Genomic DNA, 18,653 nt, shown 5'->3' with positions numbered 1-18,653 from the left:
GCAGAATAAAGGCTGTTGTTCAGTGTTGGGCTGAATGCGTGTTTCTAAAGAGAGACTTGGGAACACGCCCTTGCTGTCTGCCTACCTGTGTGAAAGGGAATGCTTTCAACTTCATTAGAATCCCTCAAACTGCGGTCAGACCGACGCACGACCCCTCACCGGGAAGTTAGCTGTGTATCATTTTCGCCACTTTTGTTACGTGGTCGGTTTGGTCAAACGGACGTTTTCTTTGAGTTTTTTTTTCTATAGTGCCTCTCTCAAACAGAAAACTCAGAGCCACAGCGAGACAGTAAAAAGTCAACTGTGTTTCGTTCGGTTGACTGGATCCGGCTGGTGCACCGCAGCTCAGCCGTAAACTGTAACCTGCGGCGGGCAGAGTTGACGCGGACGGATACATCGCAGCAAAACAGTCAGTTAGCCAAAAACACATAGCGAACAGTCGTTTAAACCACCGTGCCGTGGTCCTCAAGTAGTCGCACAAATAGGTGACTGAGGTGAGGGAGAGACAGGGAGGTGGGGGGCTTCGCGAGGCCACGGTGAAACCAGGGACTTTCCTGCCTCTAGGTCCGGCTGCCTGCGGGTCACAGGTAGGGGCTGGGCGGGTAAACCTGCTCTGGAGCTCCGCCAGGCAGAGAAGTGACTATATAGAAGGGACTATATTCTCAAATTCATATAAGCGTAATATAACTCTTCCTTTTTGGTTCGTTAATTTATGACCAATATTTAATGTTTATTAACATATATAATAAGCTTATTAGCACTTTGTCAAATTGGTCAAAAAATGCTAAGCAGGTGCCCCTTTCGCACGTGCCGAGTCTGGTGACGTCAAATTAATGACTGTCATTGGGTTTTGTCATAGCTGCTGGAGCCTTCGTGGACGTCTGCTGTTTTTTGATGCACTTGTGATTTTAATCAACAGAAACCTTATTTAAATTATTTTTACTTAATTAAATCAGCACTGTGTTATTTTATTGTGTTGTTTAATATTGGGCTAATTGGGCAAAAGTTGCTCCGGTCACCATGACAACTTTTCTCAGACAATATATTGTCCCAGAAATAATTGCAATACATTTTATTATTGTTGTTTTAAGAGCAAGTATACCATTCCAAATAGCAAGTTACTCAATTTTTAAGTTAAGTCCATATATCATATCATAAGTCGATAATGTGAAGATTATCCTAACATGCATATGATGTATTTTCAGTGATACGAAACAGAGAAAATTCTCATTTGAGAAGCAAACGTTTGCCATTTTTTCTTGAGAAATGACTTAAAACTATTAATCAACTGTCAAAATAGTCAGTTTGTCAACTATAGTTATTCAATCAATGCTTCTAATATTTTTTTTTACATATTTTAAACTGATGACAAAGTTATTAACAAGTGCTGAAATATCACAAATAGACTGCGAGAAGAATGAAAATAATAATTTAATATAGTCACTGTTAATTGCACACTGTATCCCAAATCTATGTCGCAGTCTGAGCAAAATCTGCCGACCGACTTTTAGCGACAACAACTTCGTCTTCTCCAAAACATATGCAAGACCCTCATTGTCATGAAGCCTTATGTCTGGATGATTAAGATTTGAGGGTTGTGCATGGATTCTTCTTCGGCGGTGGTTTTTGCGTGACAGCTGCAGAATATCGATAACGGCGATGACATCTGCCAAGAGCTAGATGTGAGGTGCGTGTGAGCACGGGTGCGTTGCATGCTTACAGAGCTCGCATCATCAGGTCAATACACATGGGGAACATTTTCTTTGGACATAGTTATTCATGTTCGGGTGTAGGGATGGCGGAGCTGGATATAAAAACACTCACAATAAGTATTTTGTGGTGAATTTCCACTGTCTTGATTTGACCTGTATCTGTATAAAAACTAGATCACCTCTCTCCAGCTAATGCAATCATCAATGCTGTTTTTTGACCGCTTTGGATCGGCTCATTGTCGTTGCTTAGTAACACCAGCACCAATATGCAACAGGTAGGGGACAAATGTGTATCGAGCCCAAGGGGTTTGAGTCAGACCAAGCGATTATTAGATATAAACAAATATCTGTAATCCATACTGCACAGGTGATTCTTCATGTCTTTCCATGTCGTAGAGACTCTGCTGTTCCTCCAACTCAGCTCTGCCTCATTCATTCATATCTCACAGGATATCTTGACTGGTTAACTCGATGACACTCGGGAATGCTGATTGAATTCCACAGATTTAATGACTCTGATTTGCTCAGTCATGGACAGGGAGCATGTGACGGCGGCCACAGTGGCTTTAATGTTCCCTCGTGTCCCGCTGTGCCTCGCGCCATGAGGAGTTTCCTCCTCTCCGGCTGGAGTGAAGTCATTCCCGTGCATTAGCTTGTTGTCCCCCTTATTGTGGTGTGAGGAGATGTGTTATCATGGGTATAATAGAGGCAGAGCGGGGCGTCATGGTTACGGAGGGAGGGCTGAGATGATGAGCTGCATGCTGATGTCTCGATGCAAAAGGGCAGTCGTCATTTCTGTGAATGAGAAAAGCAGATGTGTTTCACTGATTATGTCAAAAGCAGGGCGGTCTCACAGTCTAGTCATCCAGGATAAGTCATTTGGTAATAACGTGTTAATCCCCAATTTTGCATGCAAAACCATCATCTGGTGTTGGGTAAACATAGGTCATACACACCATTAGCTCTAAATACACGGGAGCTTTTAATAGCATCTTTGCTCAAACTGGCAGTCCTCCAATACCACATGTTGTCTACTGATGATTCCAGTCCTCATTCCTGAACATTTGTCTGTTTACAGCTATGGCTTGGTTGGATTATTATTATTGTAATGAAGCAAAACTGTTGTTTCCATAGCAGATAAAGAGTAGTATTGGATTGCAGGAATCAAAGATGTGCCATTAAAGGTCGGTATTATAGGCAGAAAAAAACAAATCAATGTTTAACATTGTTTTTTCATGAAAAAATCATTTAGTTTGTAATACTTTAATTATGGAAAGTTGTTAATAATGGAGGGGAGGGGAAAATGTTGGAGAAAATGTCAGTGAAGGTGCTTTTGTTAATCACGTTAATCCGGGTTAGTTTGTGTGAAGGATTAGTGCTGTTCTTGAAGTAGGGCTGGGGGATCACTCAATATGATCATTTAGGTGTTTATTAATGTGTATATGTGACTCTATCGTAAACAAAATAGAATTAAAGCATATGATCAAAGTGCAATTTTAAGTTTTAAGCATATTTTGTCAATTATCAGATGTTGCATGACATCTCTCATAAGTCCAGTCTGGATGCTAGAAGGGTTATAATGTTATTATTTGACATCTGAAGGTTGTTGCACAAGCTCCTTTGACTCGACATGATGTCCGATAGCCAATATGCTTTTAATCTGCCTCCAAGGCTGCTCACTGCCCACACAGTCGCATGCAGGATTCATACCGCCTTTACTTTTTGATAAGCGTAATTGGTGTAACACCTTGAAGTGCAGACGCCCGCTTCTGGCACAAATCTAGGAGGGATGAGTGGATGAGTGGCTCGCCTGAAAGGAGGTTTCAAATCGTATCTTATCTGCTTCATTAGATGCTTAATTTGCTGCTTCAGAGAAACCGGGCGAACTCTTGACTCGTACTCCTACAGTGTGTCTTCAGAGGTCAGGTTGCAGGGCGGCTCTTCGCTGCTTCAGTGACTCCCGTGACATGCCGCGGATTGTTGTGGAAACCGCACGCAGCATGTTGTGTCCTGTGGAAAAAAATGGAGAATATTGAGAATAACCTTGTTCCACACAAGGCCATAGACGTTACCGTGGTTTCCACTTGAGCTGGCGATAATCAAATCTCGCCAAGTGTCTCGGTGTTGTCATGTGTATCCTGTTGTTCCTCCTCGAGTGTACACTCAGGTTGTTCCACCTGTTAGCACGTGTGACACTGGGTCATTTTAATCTTGTAGTTCTTTTTGTTTTAAGCTCGGTGCTACGTTTTGGATACATTTGACACAAGTAACAGTAATTCATGTTTTCACGTGGGAGCCTAAACCCTCCATGCTTCATGATTGCTGTGATAATGTTGCCCTTCCTCCTCTCCCGCTCCTTGTTGCCAGTGTTTGCCAGGACAAACAGACAAGCCGGCGGCTCAGCAGGGGTCTTGGATTACTGTGAAGAACCCGCCATGGTTCCCCGCCTCCCTCCCTTCCGTAGCGGGGGGGGATTCCGATTTCAACCCGGGACTCCGAGTGGTTCCGCTTACCAATTTTCTCTGGCACGGCAAAGACAGGAACCACATGTGTGAACACCCGCAGATCCCGTTTCACTTCGATATAGACCTCAGAGCCGGGCCTCGTGGACCTGCCGGCTGGGACGCAGGAAATGATCGATCGGCTTTTTCACCGAGCGGCTCCCTTTCCTCGTGGTTGCACTCTGACTGAACCTGGACCACGCACTCATTTAACCCTATTAATCCCTCATTCGGCCGCGTGCACTTCCTTTTAAGAGGATTAAAACAGGTGATGGAAATGCCTCTGTGATTGTGTCCAGCTTGCTGAGCAGTATTTATTCGATGGGTGAATTCCTTTAGCAGTGCCGCGGCCACAGGTCACAGCTACATTTTAGAAAACCCCACTAGGGCTGCAGGATATCGGAACACTGACAATGCGATATTTCTTTCTGCAATATATAATGTGATTGGAAAAAAATCTTCACCCTAAATTAAGTAAAGTTTTAAGGTAAATGCTAAATCAAGAGGCTAGATGGAAATGTATGTATTCAAGACTAGTCAGGTGGGTTCAGGCTCCTCCCACTCTGGTCAGTCCGGCTGTATGCTATATATGAAGCGACCACTAGCTGCCAGCTAACTTAGCTTAGCATAAAGACTTTAAATGTGTGAACAGCTGACTGTGTCCAAAGGGAACCAGCATCCTTGAAATTTGAGTTTGAGACCGCCGCTCCATATCCGAATCATCAAAACGAGTGAAATAAAAAGAACGTTTTTTTTATTTTTTACACCAGAGAGGATTAAAACGGGACCCAAAGGCTTTTCAAAGTATTCAGTAGGATCAGCAGCAGCTGGTTGATGGTGAGACGGCAGAGAACCAGTCGAGGGAGGATTTGTCACCTTGCGAGGCTGATTCAAGCATTTAAAAATGATTTGCACGCGGGCAAATCCAAATATGCAGTTGCGCAACCTTCAAAGCGTTTTTAGTGGTTTGTGACAGTCACGCAAGCACGCGTTCACACAACAGTCACTCCCAGATGTGCCGACACCACAGAACTGGGTCATACTAGATGTTTTGTGCCATGTGTATTTTGGGAGCGAGTGAAGTGTGTTTTCCTCCAAGAGGCAGATAAGGATTGTGCTCTAAATCTGACTACGTTTTCTTTTTCCTGGAGTTGTGAATGCAGAAAAGCAGGGATGTCTCACGAGGGAGACTCCGTTTGAGTTTATGGTCTCAAGTTTCAAGTCAAACAGACCAGAAAGCAGGGGATACTTTAGGGGGCGGGGCTACAAACCAATGTAATTCGCCACTAATATTACTTTAACACTTGGCTGTAAAGTTGACCTTGAATTATGAAGTTTGTTAACAGATTCACACCAGAATCCAGTAAGGTTGCTCTCCAGATCCACCCGTCGCTCCTCCGCAGTCCAAATATGGTCACCAGTGAAGACTGGTTGCAAAAAATCCAAGATGGCCACGCCCACGGCCAAAATGCGTAACTCAAGGCTTCAAAATCGTAGTCCATAAAAAGATGGATATCACTTCTTACATACATCTTATATTGTGCCAATAGATCCCCCCCTAAATGCTACACACTGTTCTTTTTAAGGCGACTGCAGTCATAAATCAGCCATAAATCTGTTGCACTGGACTGAGAGTTTAAGCTCAGGTTTCGATCTGGAGGCGTTCTGCAGTTTTAGACCATGTCAGGACAAAGTGATGGAATGAGAGAGGTGATAAGAAAGTATGAAACACTCTGGATGATTGATGCCGATATTAGAAAATAGATCTGTGTTCATTAAAATACTGTAGATGGATAACTTTAAAGCAAACATGGTGTCACTGTTCAACATCCGCCATTTCTCCCTTATAGAGTTAATGGATGTTGAGGTACAAACGTCTATGCCGGCTGGCTCAAAGTGCACATGTACAAGGAAGTGCAGAAATGTGATTTAGGTCTTTTTGAGTTAGGCTTTAACTACACTCCACACTTGACATTTTCATCTCACCCAGAGCCGTCTGGGAAGCAGTGAGTGTGTCATGCAGGTATGAGTGTTTGCAGCGAGCCTCAAGCTACTCATGACACACTTTTATTCCCCCCCTCTCCCCCTTTTTTTGGCGCAGTTAATCAAATATCGAGCTCAAGCATCATTACACAGATCTGTCTTCCCGTATGCCGGCGTATTTCTGAGGGAAACAGGATATGAAGGCGGGACATAACGTCGGGAAGAATTAGATTTGATTGTTGAAAAGATTAGCTCTGTGCTGTGTCGTAGGTGCTGATGAATTGATGGATGTCATGATATGAAATTGGTTAGCCGGTGTAAGTACATGTCATATTTTGTGTTCCAGGAAAAGATGACATAGATTGATATAGAAATACAAAGACATTTCTGCATGTATTGTTAAATAAGTGAACCATATGACTGGGAATGTGATCTGTAAAGAGTTTTTCATTTCAGCTCAACTTTAATCTGACTATTTTGAGCCACATTTAACTCAAACAGGCCGTTATACAATCCATCTCTGACTACCGAATCAAGTGCACTCAACAAAACGCCCTCTGATCATTCGCTACCTCCCTTAACGTGGAACTGAAAGGAAAAATGCACTTATAACCCTTTTAGATCACATATCCCGTTCCGTGACGCGTGCTTACATCAGCTAGTACCAACCAATTTCTACCAATAACATCACCACTAAAAAATGTATTAAAAGTAATTGCGATTATCCCGATAATCATCAAAATATGCTTAAAACTCTTAAAATGGCACCAAAACATACTGGTTTCAGTATCAATGTGGATCATAAATCATAAGGTCTCCCTTGTTGTGTTCATTGTGTGTCTTCTTGAAGGGTGGTGTTTATGTTCCAGTGTCGTCGTGATGTCACCAGGTAGGAATGCTGCACCGCGTGGAATAAATAATTATTATAGCAATGACAGCCCATCTGTTAACTTTGATTTAAAGCTGACAGACTGCAATCTAAAAACTCCTTGCTTGATTTATATTTTCAGTTGTATTATTTAAAAATATATTGTGAGATGTGAACAGATTCATGGCTGACTTTTAAAGGGGTTAGTGTTTTTTTCCTCCTTATTTGACTTTGCCAACTCCCTGACTCGCTCCCCAAACTGGCAACGGCTCCATCTTATTGAACTACACCTGGGGAAAAGGTGCTTTTATCTCCGCCACAGTCACCGTCGTCGTCTCGAGGCTTGTCGGTGGCAGACTGTAATAGTTCGCTGTGTGTCTGTCAGAGACTTGTCGGCTGCGTCACTCCAGTCGTGTTTCTTTTATCTGTAACCTCCTGAGAGCTGCCTCTAACATCGTGTTGTCACTGCAGGTTTGTTGCCAGCTGCAGATATAAACACTCTGAGGATTTATGCATGAGGGGTGCTAACAAAGTCAAAAAGATGTGCGCTGAAAAGGCAACTTGCATGAATGCTTGTGTAATGTTCTTTATCCCATAACAGTCAAATGTGTGCAGGCTTCCCAGACATACATTTTGAATTTCCTGTCCGTCTCCCCCTCCTCCAGGTTGATGTTTCCTCGCCGGGCGCCCCCAGGGTCGCTTTTCAAGCCTGACTGCCGACAGCTCGCCACCTCTGTCAGCCTCGACAGCGAGCCAGCCCATCGCCTTTAGCTCGACAACACCGCGCACACGGTTCCGCTTGCGTCTGCCAGCGGTCCAGCTGAGCAGCGTCTGCGTCGCCCCGAGCCCAGCTGCCTGGGCGGGACTGCATCACCATGGACACAGAGTCCACCTACTCGGGCTATTCCTACTACTCCGGACGCTCCCGGGGATCCCACAGGCATGGGTAAGACTAAATCCTGCTTTCTCTATAATCCTGTTTTCCTATCGCTGCTCTCCTGCCAAAGCGTCGTTTATCAATCCCTACCAGGCTGAACACAAACTTTGCTAATGGATTAATCACTGAAGTCACCTACAGCCGAGCCCAGAGTGGTCTTGATCTTGTTTAATTCTCAAAGGGTGTTCTGTATTTCCATACATAAGCTCTTATTTGTAGATGTTAAAATATCCCCTTTGACTCCCGTTCTTACCCCTGGACTTCTACCCCCTCTCCCTTACACATGTCCACCCTCTGACCCCGCCTCTCGTGTGTCTCTATCTGCCTCTCCGGTGGAGCCCACAGCTTGTGTAGGCGCATTAGCCTGTCAGCAGTGAAATGGCAGCGGCTGACAGGCCTCAGGAAGGCAGCAGCAGACAGGTGCCGAAGAGGCCCGACTGACTGATGGCCCTGTGGACACGCTGAGAGCCTGAGAGGAGATGAGAGGAGGCCCCTGTTCCACAACAGCCCCTCCTTGTCACTGACTCCCCCCCTCTTGCCTTTTTCTGCCATATATCTCCCTCAGCTCGCCACTCCTCCGCTCTCGCCGCCACCTGTTGCCGTTAAGGGAACGTCGTGGGCCACTTTCTTGTTCCCTCATCTTACCCACGCTCATTCCCCCCCCAGCTCCCATCGCGATACGACTGCAGCAGCTGCCCCCTTTCTCTCTCTTGACCTCCCCTCTGTATCGCCGTCTTCCCCCTCCACCTCCCCCATCTTTAATGGATTCCTAGCTACCCTCTGAGGATGGGTAGGCGCAGGCGTGTCACTCGTCCCCCCCTCCTCCTCAGCTCGCTCACATTCCCCGGGGCAGGAATGTGCCCTCGTAGCTCAAAGTTCCGCGGAGCAAAGTGGTCTCGCTTGGTGAGGAGGGGTTGTGGTGGGAGCTCCTGTCCCCCGCTACTTCAAATGAATGACAGCAAATTGGAACGAAACATATGGGCATCCCCGCCAAGCGCCAAAGCCACCGGATGGCCTCTAATTAGATTAAAAAAAACAAACATATTGTTGCCTTTGAAACCCCTCGCCATCGCCGTCTGAAGGTAATCGTTTCACGCCATGGGGTGCCACGCGAGAGGCAGCTCTGTATCGCCGTAGTCTTAATTTGACGGCCCGAACCGATGCATTCACGTGGGATAAATGATCACACAGTCACATTATTGTGAAGGTGTGTTCCTGTCTATGTGAGTCATCTTTTAACATCATTTGTCAGAATGGAATGGGATTGGCTTCATCCAATCTCACAATCTTCGGTTGTACTTACGACCAAAATGCCAAACTCGAGGCTTCAAAACCGAATCCACAAACCAATGGGTGACGTCTCCATGACTACGTCCACTTCTTAGAAAACAATCCGCCATAATGGCACAGTAGCACGTCTTTAAATGGTCTAACTTCCCGCCATAAGCCGAGACAACACACTTTGATGACACAGATTTGCATGTAGGAAGTCTTTTTATTCCCTTCTGACCATTCTCAGGGCAAAACGCTAACACACAGGAGGGCAGCCTGTTCAGTAATTACGGGTGTTACAGTGATGGCCGTGCACTTTGTATCAGCCAGAAACCAGAGCTGCACAATTAACTGTGAGGGAAGGACGTTGATCCTCGGTTGTAATATTCCATAATCCCTTGACCTCTGGGAAGTAGCAAAGGGCCGTCCCTAAAAGCTTGTTAATGGGTAAATCTGGAGATTTGGTTTAAAAAAAATGACTTTATGAATGAAAAAATATTTTTACCTATGCATAATTGTGTACTCCTGCCAGGCTTTACTTTTATCGTGGTGGTTTTGTCTTGAGTTACTACAGTTTCTTCTCTCAAAAGTTCCCCCAAAGCATGGCTCCGTCACTCAATTTAAATACTCAATTTTGACTATTTAAATGATTTTTGAAACGAGCAAATCTCACATTAGCGGCTGCTCATGTGGAAAATTGGTTCTTTTGATTCGTCCAACTCCAATTACGGGGCGGCACGTAGCATTCGCATGGGGCCGAGCGACTCATTTAAACAAATTCACACACAGTTATGCTTCCATTTGGAGGCTCTCGAAGCAGACGTTTTATATATGTTTTATATAGATCCGTAAAATTGTTTTATTCTTTGAATACCGTTAAATTAAAACAGGAAGAATGGTATCAACCCTTCTCTTGGAGCACAACCTCCTATACGTCACTGGAATGTGTCACCTTACTGTAACCTTATCTGTGGGAGGCTAATCCTGAGGAGCAGCCAAGTCACATGACTGCTTATCACACCCAGGGCCCCCTCCGACTCCACCTGGGTCAACACCAGGCTCCACGCGCTCCAGCGGTGATTATATTTACCGGAGCTTATCAGTCACTTCAAAGTTACGGCGAGAAGTTTTTTTATATCCATTCAAATAGAAAATCAAAGACGGAGAAATCTTTCATGGCACACCGAGCACCTAATCTCTTGATTGCTTGTTGGACAATGTGTTAGCGGGTTTGAGGAGACCCAGCTGAGTCCGCTTGCATAGACAGAAAACTGTGTGTCTATGTGCGAGGCGGAGAGTGCGACTCATCCTCAGGTGTTCTGGGGAAACGGGGCTTCCAGGGCCTAATTGGCAGGACTCCGCACCAGCTCGCCCTCACAGGACTCCTCCCATCTTCGCAGTTCCAAAAAAAAACGGACCCGTTTCAAGGAGCCAAAGCTTCAAATTCCATTAATCAAATCGCAGCGCGGCACGCTGTTGGAATAGCAACGAGCCGGCCGCATGCTAATGAGGCAGGAAGAGGATGTGGGAAGGGAGGGCGAGGGAGGTTTCCACGCGGTGCGATCACCCCCAGAAGCGTGCTGAAGGGGGAATGAGAACACGGGCCGGGGGGGGGGAGGGGAGGAGCTGGTAGACAGAGGCCGATCTGTTTCAACCCCTCCCTGGCTGCCCACAGGTCTGCCTGCCCCTGTGTTTCCCGTCTGTGTGCATCTTCAACGGCACATTTCAAAAACGCCCCTGTTCGCAGGTTTTTATGTCGAACTGGCATCGTCTTTACACCTTTTTCTTGTCACGTTTGTTGTCTCGCCAGCACACTGAGAACCACGTGTTCCTTTACGAATCATGTGACACAAATGTACATGTTATCTTAAAATTTGGAGGTTTTGCTTCCACATCCAATTATAAGCCCGGCATATTAAGATTGGAATTTGTTCCTGGTGTCTTTCCTTTTTTATACTGAGCTCTTCTTACAAAAGGTGTCTCCTGCATCTGGTCTACGATAGTAGCTCATACTCGTCCAGAGACCAGACCAGACCATGTGGAAGAACCAGGCTTGATGGCCTTATTTGGAGCGTTGATGGAGCAGCTACAATGTTAGCCTAGCACCCATCAACCAGACCCCATTCAGAAAACAAGCGCTTTCTCTTTGGTGTGAAAACACTATAAGACTCAGTTGTTTCTATCTGAACTATGACCTTTTCGTTATCTACAGTGGTACACACCGCTCTTTACTTAATGCAGCACTCATTACCTTTCCTTTCCCCCAGAGCTGCTTTTAATTCTTGATGACTTTGAAGGAGCATCACTGCTTCCCGAGCCCGGCTGCTCCTCCCCGTCTCCTCTCCTCCCCAATTAATAACCGCAATCAGGCACAGCCTTTTGACAGATGAGCACTCCCGCTGGACTAACCATTTCTACAGTGATGATGATAGCCGTAATAAGATTTAAAGTAATAATGATTACTGTAATATATTTTAAAGGCTCTCCCGGATTGATTCGCTAACGATGTCAGCGAGGGAGGTTGCTGCAGGCCGTTGGGAACGAGCTTTCCCTTGCCGTGCGCGGATTTTGAAACATTAGCCGCTGTTGTGATTTTTCTGTAGGAAATCGTGTCCACATTCGAAAGGGAAGTCCAAGAATAGAGGCGGAAAGCCGACTGGTTAACACCCTTTTAATGAAAACACCAACCATCCATCCAATGAACCACTTTCACTGGCGATTGTGCCGATTCCTCCGCTGCCCCTGCAGGCAGGATATCCTGTGCTTTACGGTTCTGAATTGTTATTGTGTGAGAAAGTAGCGTTCAAGGGTCACCTGGTGTTTTGAGACACTTATAGTCCAGTATCAGGCTATTGTTGCGCCACATCTTCCTCCTCACAGCATCTTCAGCATGTCTCTGGTGTCTGTCTATGCATCCTCAAACACAACACCTGGGAAAACTGCTCTCATCCAAATTAATTTGCATTTTGCAGCGTTTGGTAGTGCAGCATCTTTTTTTTGTGTGTGTAAGCGTGCTTTAAAATACTGTACGTCCACGATGTCAGCAGCTGGAGGGGGAGGGAAACAGACGAGGGATTAGCCGGGACTGTTGAGCTTTTCTGCGGTAATGGAGCTGCAGTGCGGGCGCCGTGCCATGTGGCGATGGTGATGCTGGGCCGAGGATGTGGAGAGCCGCCGGTCGCTCTCCGTGCAGGATTAGGGCTGGAAGTGCAGGGGGTCAGTCTGGCTAATGGAGCTCATATGCTCGAGACAGAGGGCCTTGTGGTGAGAGTGATGCGGTGATTGGCGGCGGGGAGGAAGGATGTAGAGGGAGGGCTCTATATGGGGCAAAGTTCACATGGGCTTCAGGCATGGGAAATTAGATGGAGACCAAGCGCGGTTTAATATGTCCACCTTCACACAGCAAGCTGCTTATCTGACTCCCAACAGCAGCCGGCTGCTTTTACATTGTCCCTGCTGTCTTTGTACAGGATTCTCATAATCTGTATGTATGTGTGTCCCTCAAGGTCTTGATGTGTGGAGGGATTTGGGTGTTTCTGACCATAATTTACTTATTTTTTTTCCCTTTTGTTTGCAGTGAGCGAAGCAGGGATCGCCACAAGTCCCGCAATAAAGACAGCCGCTCCGAAAAGTCCGTGACGATTACCACGCCGCCCGCCGAGCCGTTGCTGGGCGACTCGGCTGTCCGGGGCGAGCAGGTCCAGGTAGGACCCAACACAGCACCGCAATCCTGCACCCAGACCACTCGAGACTGTCACATTAAGCACGTTGATAGGATATCTCCGCTAGTCCGGTTTATAAGGGATTTAGAGTCCAGGAGATTTATCAGTCACTCGTCAAAATGAGTTGGAATGATAATTGTGTTTATCAGCCCGGGCTGGGACGGACCATCTGCTGTTCGAGGGCAAAAGCCAGAAGGAACGGTCCACTTTTGGCGAGGTCTGTGCTGCTTGCAGGAAAGCTATCACAGGTAAATATCTGCAGCAGGATATGGATGCTTCTCTGGTCAGCACAACTTTGTTTTTGTAGGGTTTTTGTTAGAAGCAAGCACTGCAGTCAGTGGGCTAATCCACGCTGGTGCAGTCCAAGGTGAGCGGATTAATTTGGTGGCCCTTGGCGAAATGGTAGAGACCAAGCTGTCAGTCAAAATTCTCTTAGACTGTGATGTCAGCGACCGCAAGCTGAGAATGTGATGGCTTATTTGATAACGGAGTAATACAAGGTAGGACATTGTTTATCAAATGATCTCTTTCCTTTTGGCGTAAATAATAATGTACCATCAGGATGTGTTGGTTCAAACATGACTCATTTTCATATCGCAGACAGCTGTGTGATTATGTTTCCTGGAGTCGGATAAAAGGCTGAATAAATAAAAGGCGGGTCGATCGGGAGCGATGTTGCGTTGTAGCTGCAGGCTCCGCTCTCCGAGCGCCTCCCCTGCTCGTTGCCGGGGATGGGTCTAATTGCTGGTGTATGCACTTAGGGGATGGTTTTGATGCTGCAGGTGGTGAATTTAGTTTCAGGGTATTTCCCGTGGGTTAACACAGTTTACACGAGTCTCAACAATATATATTACCAGACTTTTTTTATTTGGATATAAAGCAGCCAGAAATACTGTGTGACTGCCTCATACATGACTTAACAGGGCTGTAAAGGGATGGTTCGGGGGTTTTGAAGTGGTGTTACGTGAGGTACTTATTAGAGCCCGACTGATAAAGGATTTTGAAAGCCGATACCAATACAAATGTTTGTTGATTTAAAAATCTGATATTCCGATATATCAGCCGATATTAATTTTTTTATTTCAGAAACGCAACAAAACATAACAGATTTCCCTAACAGTGACTAAGAGGAGGTTTTCATGGCATCTCGATGCTCTCAACTGTCTGTTCGTCCATGCAGTTGGTTTCTCAGCTTTGAAAGCAGGAATTCCAACACTTGCTGCTGCCAAGAGTCAAACACATTTAAAAGAAGAGATTTCGTCGCACACAGATGAAGTCTGACCCGCTCTTTTAGCCAAACAACCGTCTGGCACGGCGGTCCGATCACGTGTTAGGCTTAACCCGCCGAAGGGAAAAGACGACAAACGCAAACACCTAGACGCTCCGACGTTCCCCACCGTTTACTGACCTACTTGGCGCTCGCTTCCCCTTGTGGCGGGACTCGTTAGCGGTGGCAGTGTATGTGCGACTGTGTTTTTTTTTTCATGGGTGTCTAATTTTAACACATGACAGGATTTGCCACAGAGCACAGCCATGCTTAGTATTTTGCTCTTCATGTCTTATTCATGCCGTGGCCTGTAGTGGTGCTGCTGACAGTGTTTGGCTTTAGTTTGAGTAATCAGAGCCACCAATTCTACTGAAAGAGAGCGGCTCAACACAAATCCCTGCGTGTGCTTGTGCACTGTGGTCTCCCATATGCTCCAGAATGTGAATAATTTGTGTCTGTGTGCGTCAGACTCGTCTCGGAGTCTCGCTGTGCAGCGCTGACGCTCATTACTCCGCTGCCGACTTAATCAGAGTCATGGCTGACGGAGCGGCACATCGCCCCCGGCAAGGATGTCCTCACAATCCGGGATGAAAGTTTCTCGCGGCTCGCTAGGGATGGGAGGAGATGGGAATTTATCACGAATCGCAGAAAAAAATCACAATAAGTCGATCAGTCAGGATACTAATTACTAAAATGACAGATATTGGGATGAAAATTAAAGGTTAAGATTATCCAGGCCAAAATAAAAACCAGGCACATTGTCGTGATGCGAGTGCACAGAACAAACGTAAAAACAGATTTTTATTGTTATTAAAAACCTCCAGCAGGAGCAGAAGGAGCTGGGGTCAAAGCTCCAGGGTGTATGCTAATGTAGAATGTGAATTATACACTTCAAGTGCTCGTTGAGCTGTGAAGTCTTGAGGTGGGAACAGGCGGCGACCTCCAGTTCTGAGAAGTGAAGTGCCTTCGACTTGCATTCTCCCTGCTGGCCATCAGGGGGCGATTTTTAACTCGGTAAACATCGTAAACATGAGTTTATGGTCTCAATCTCTAGTTTTACTTCTTCTTCAATCCAGCATGATGTTCATTTAGTACATTATGGTCCATTTAGAGTCAAACAGACCAGAAATGCTTTAGGGGCGGGGCTAACTCGTGATTGACAGGTCTCCACTGATGCAATTAGCTACGCGGATGACTTTTACACTCAGCTGTAAAGTTGACCTTGAGTTATGAAGCTAGCGTCAACATCTATAAGTGAACTGAAGCTGAATGATGCGAGTCAACGGGGGAATTGTTGTCGTAGCGACCTTGATATCGGAGTAGATAGCGAGCGGCGGATTGGAGCGGCTCAGGTCGACGCAGCACGGCGGCTTTGTGGCTTAAGAGTGTGGTGTGGAGGGAGGCATTGTACGAGGTGTCAAACAGCAGAAATGTGATACGTTTAAACCATAAAGCATTCTTTGAGAATTAGCGCCTTCCTATCCCAACAAGTGGGGGAGAGAAAGTGGAGCTGGGGTTATTTCTAGACTTTTTTACGAGTTTCCCCGCGGTCGCCAGTTGTTCTGGCAGGAAAAAAGAACAAGAATTTGGCTCAAAATGCACTTTACACTGCTGGCATGCGATTCCACAACCCTTGTCGCTTACTCTCAAATTATAATATCTTCACACCTTCTTGGATCCAAATGCCGTCATCGCTCCTCTCGCTGTGTTCGCCACAGACTACATACCAAACAAACAGAACTCCTGTGGTGCTTCGGCTGCATTGTTTGCTATCAAAATGCCTGTCAGTTCTTGGAAGTGGCACCTTTTTGTCTTTTCTTCGCCGCCCTCCCTCGACTCACACCTCCCCGTTTTCACCTCGCGCTCGCTTTCTGGTTTCAGCGGCACCAGTCGCGGCGTTTCCTGGCAGGCCGTGAGTGCTTTCTGGCTGGCTGCCACGACCAGGCGGCGAGCCCTGTGGGTGGGCACCATCTTTTCCAGGGTGGATTTGGTGAAGATGTTTTTGGGTGATTTTTGGCATTTTTCCCGCCTTCGTTAGTGAGTCGACAGTTGAGAGATGACAGGACCTGCAGGTAGTGTTTCTCACCTTGAGGCCACTCATTGGAGAAGTGTAATAGCACTCAGAGAGGAACTTTGTTTACTGCTTACCGGCTGCTAACGCTACTAGCTCTCCTCCCATTTCAACACACAGTAGCCTCACATTTTCAGAATTTTGGCATTGACATTTTCCCCAAAGTATCAGTTCTCGTGACAATAGAAAAGGATATTTTGACTTGGATGCTTTTAAGACACTTTCATGTTGTCGATCAGGTTGGATGAGCAGGTTTCGTACACACACACACACATATTAACACACACGCAGCCTTGTCAGCGGCAGCTCGGCGACACCACAGTGCTCACTGGGTCAGAAGGAATGCGCGGAGAGTGGCGCTGAGGCGGGAGGCGAGCAGAGAATGAGTGGGGAGAATGAGAGAGGATGCCTTGAGGGGAAGACTGATAAAAGGGAGGGAGGAAAGAGAGGGAGAGAGGGGAGGAGGATGGGAGAAAGGCATCTTTTAGAGTACAGCAATGGCACCTAATTGGTGTTGTTTACTCCCCTCTCTGTACTCAGATGTTTATCTACTGTACTCCTCCTGCCCATCCATCCTTTTACCCCCTCCTCTCCATCTCCATCTCCTGCTGTCAGGACATCCCATGTGATCATCACATCAAGCCCTCTCCCTCTCCTCGCTCCCTGCCTTTCTCCATAAAGCCCAGGACGTTATACGGCGAGCGAGCGCACAGTCCCATACAATACCTCCCGAGGCATGATGGGAGAGGTTTCTATATAAAGACGGACACGGCGGGGCCGGGCAGCAGAGTCGCTCTCTGGGATGTTTCGTGGGAAGCACGGCGGTGGCTGAGAACGGAGGCGTGAAGTTTAGTGAGGATTTGAGGATGGAGTCGCCGACGGTGACGGTGACGGAGGCGGGAGAGGAGGTGTTTCAGGTGCTTGAGGTGTTTGAGACGATAGAGGAGATAAAGGAAGTGATTGTCACCACCATAGAAGAAGGCTGTATAACTAACCCACCTCCAGTGGCCAGCTCGGGACCAGGGACTAAATCAAGCCAGGTAGAACGTTTTTTATAATGCAGGCCTGCTCATGTGTGTGTGTTTATGATGTGTCATTAAATGTAGCAGCACCTCAGGATATTCTGTGATTTTTACCCGATGGACCTGCAACACAATTGCTTTCCTCCTCGTTTGTTTTTCTTTTTCATTTCAGCTAATATACAATTATGTAATCCCAATTTTTAACATATTGCACTCAATTTAAATTCTAAAAGTGCCCTGTGTCTTAATCCTCTTCTGCATCAGCTTATTCTCCACTGGGTTTTGCTAAATTAGAGGTTCTCTATTCCCCCTCATGGTGACCTGATAATCACTGAATAACCACTTCCAATCACACCTCTGTATTAAGTGCTGCTCAGCTGTCAGCCTCCCATTGTCTCCCCGTCACTCCTCCATCCCGCGAATTAGCCGAGGAAACTTTTTTGAAGTGCTTCCCTCCTTTGTCCCGACTCGTTCTTGGCAGCCTCGCACGCTGCCCACGTTGTTGTTTTTTTTGAACAGCGGCTGGTTTAAAATGGCCTGTGAAGAGGCTCTCCGGGAATGCGTGTTGCTGCGTTTTTAGGCAAACACGCACACACCTTGCCTCCCAGGAGTGAGTAGAGTGCACTGCACTGAGCGAGGGGGCTTTGTTTGCAGGCCACTTATCGCCCAACAACAGAACAAACAGGCTTTTAGTGGATATTTGATTTACCGTGAGAGACAATAGCTCTCTCGGCTGAAAGCCTTGTAAATGCACGCTGGTTGACTGTACCAAGCCAGTGCTATATATACCTGCTGCAGTGGTTGGTCGTGAGAAACGCGCCTTAATTATAGTCCTTGCAGTTTTAAAGGATTTCTTCAAGTCGGTGTGTGGAAAAAAATATGCTGGTTTCTCTGATTTGAACTGCAAAAATGAGATGTTATTTCCCCAACAGAGCATTCGAGGCAATGCTGGTATTTTGGGGAGAAGATATCACATCATTTATCATCAAAAATACCCGAAAGGACTGCTGTAATACAATATGCCATAGAAGAATGAAGGCACAGCATCAAGCAGCATGGACGTGCTAGAGTTGGGTCGTCCTACATCTCCCATGTATTCTCTAGATACATATATTCGTTTTTACTTGCCTTTCTTCTCTTCATGAGCGGATTGTGACAACGCGTCATATCGGATGTTCCCATTATTCAGCTGTTTAGTCGCCAGGAACGCCTCAGCTCCTCCCAGAGCCGAGGAGTAGCTTGTAAAAGCGCGTCTGGGTTGAATAAATCACTGCAGACGTCGGACGAGAGTAGACCTG

The 18,653-nt window shown here is 46.3% G+C and overlaps 1 protein-coding gene across 3 annotated transcripts in view; it reads left to right on the top strand.

Moving 5' to 3' along the window:
• The window catches only part of LOC311009586 (vang-like protein 1), a 67,935-nt gene that overhangs the window by 37,487 nt on the left and 11,795 nt on the right, over window positions 1-18,653 (top strand). For all 3 annotated transcript variants that reach the window (XM_084003861.1, XM_084003862.1, XM_084003860.1), the window contains 2 exons: window positions 7,730-8,010; window positions 12,851-12,977. In XM_084003861.1, coding sequence (XP_083859987.1) covers window positions 7,940-8,010; window positions 12,851-12,977 — 198 coding nt within the window. In that variant the 5' untranslated portion in view covers window positions 7,730-7,939. The remainder of the gene's footprint in view (window positions 1-7,729; window positions 8,011-12,850; window positions 12,978-18,653) is intronic.

This window comes from Eutrigla gurnardus, assembly GCF_963514095.1.
Source record: "Eutrigla gurnardus genome assembly, chromosome: 24".
NCBI lineage: Eukaryota > Metazoa > Chordata > Actinopteri > Perciformes > Triglidae > Eutrigla > Eutrigla gurnardus.
Note: the sequence above shows the minus strand (reverse complement) of the source record. Positions and strands in the feature narration are given on the sequence as shown.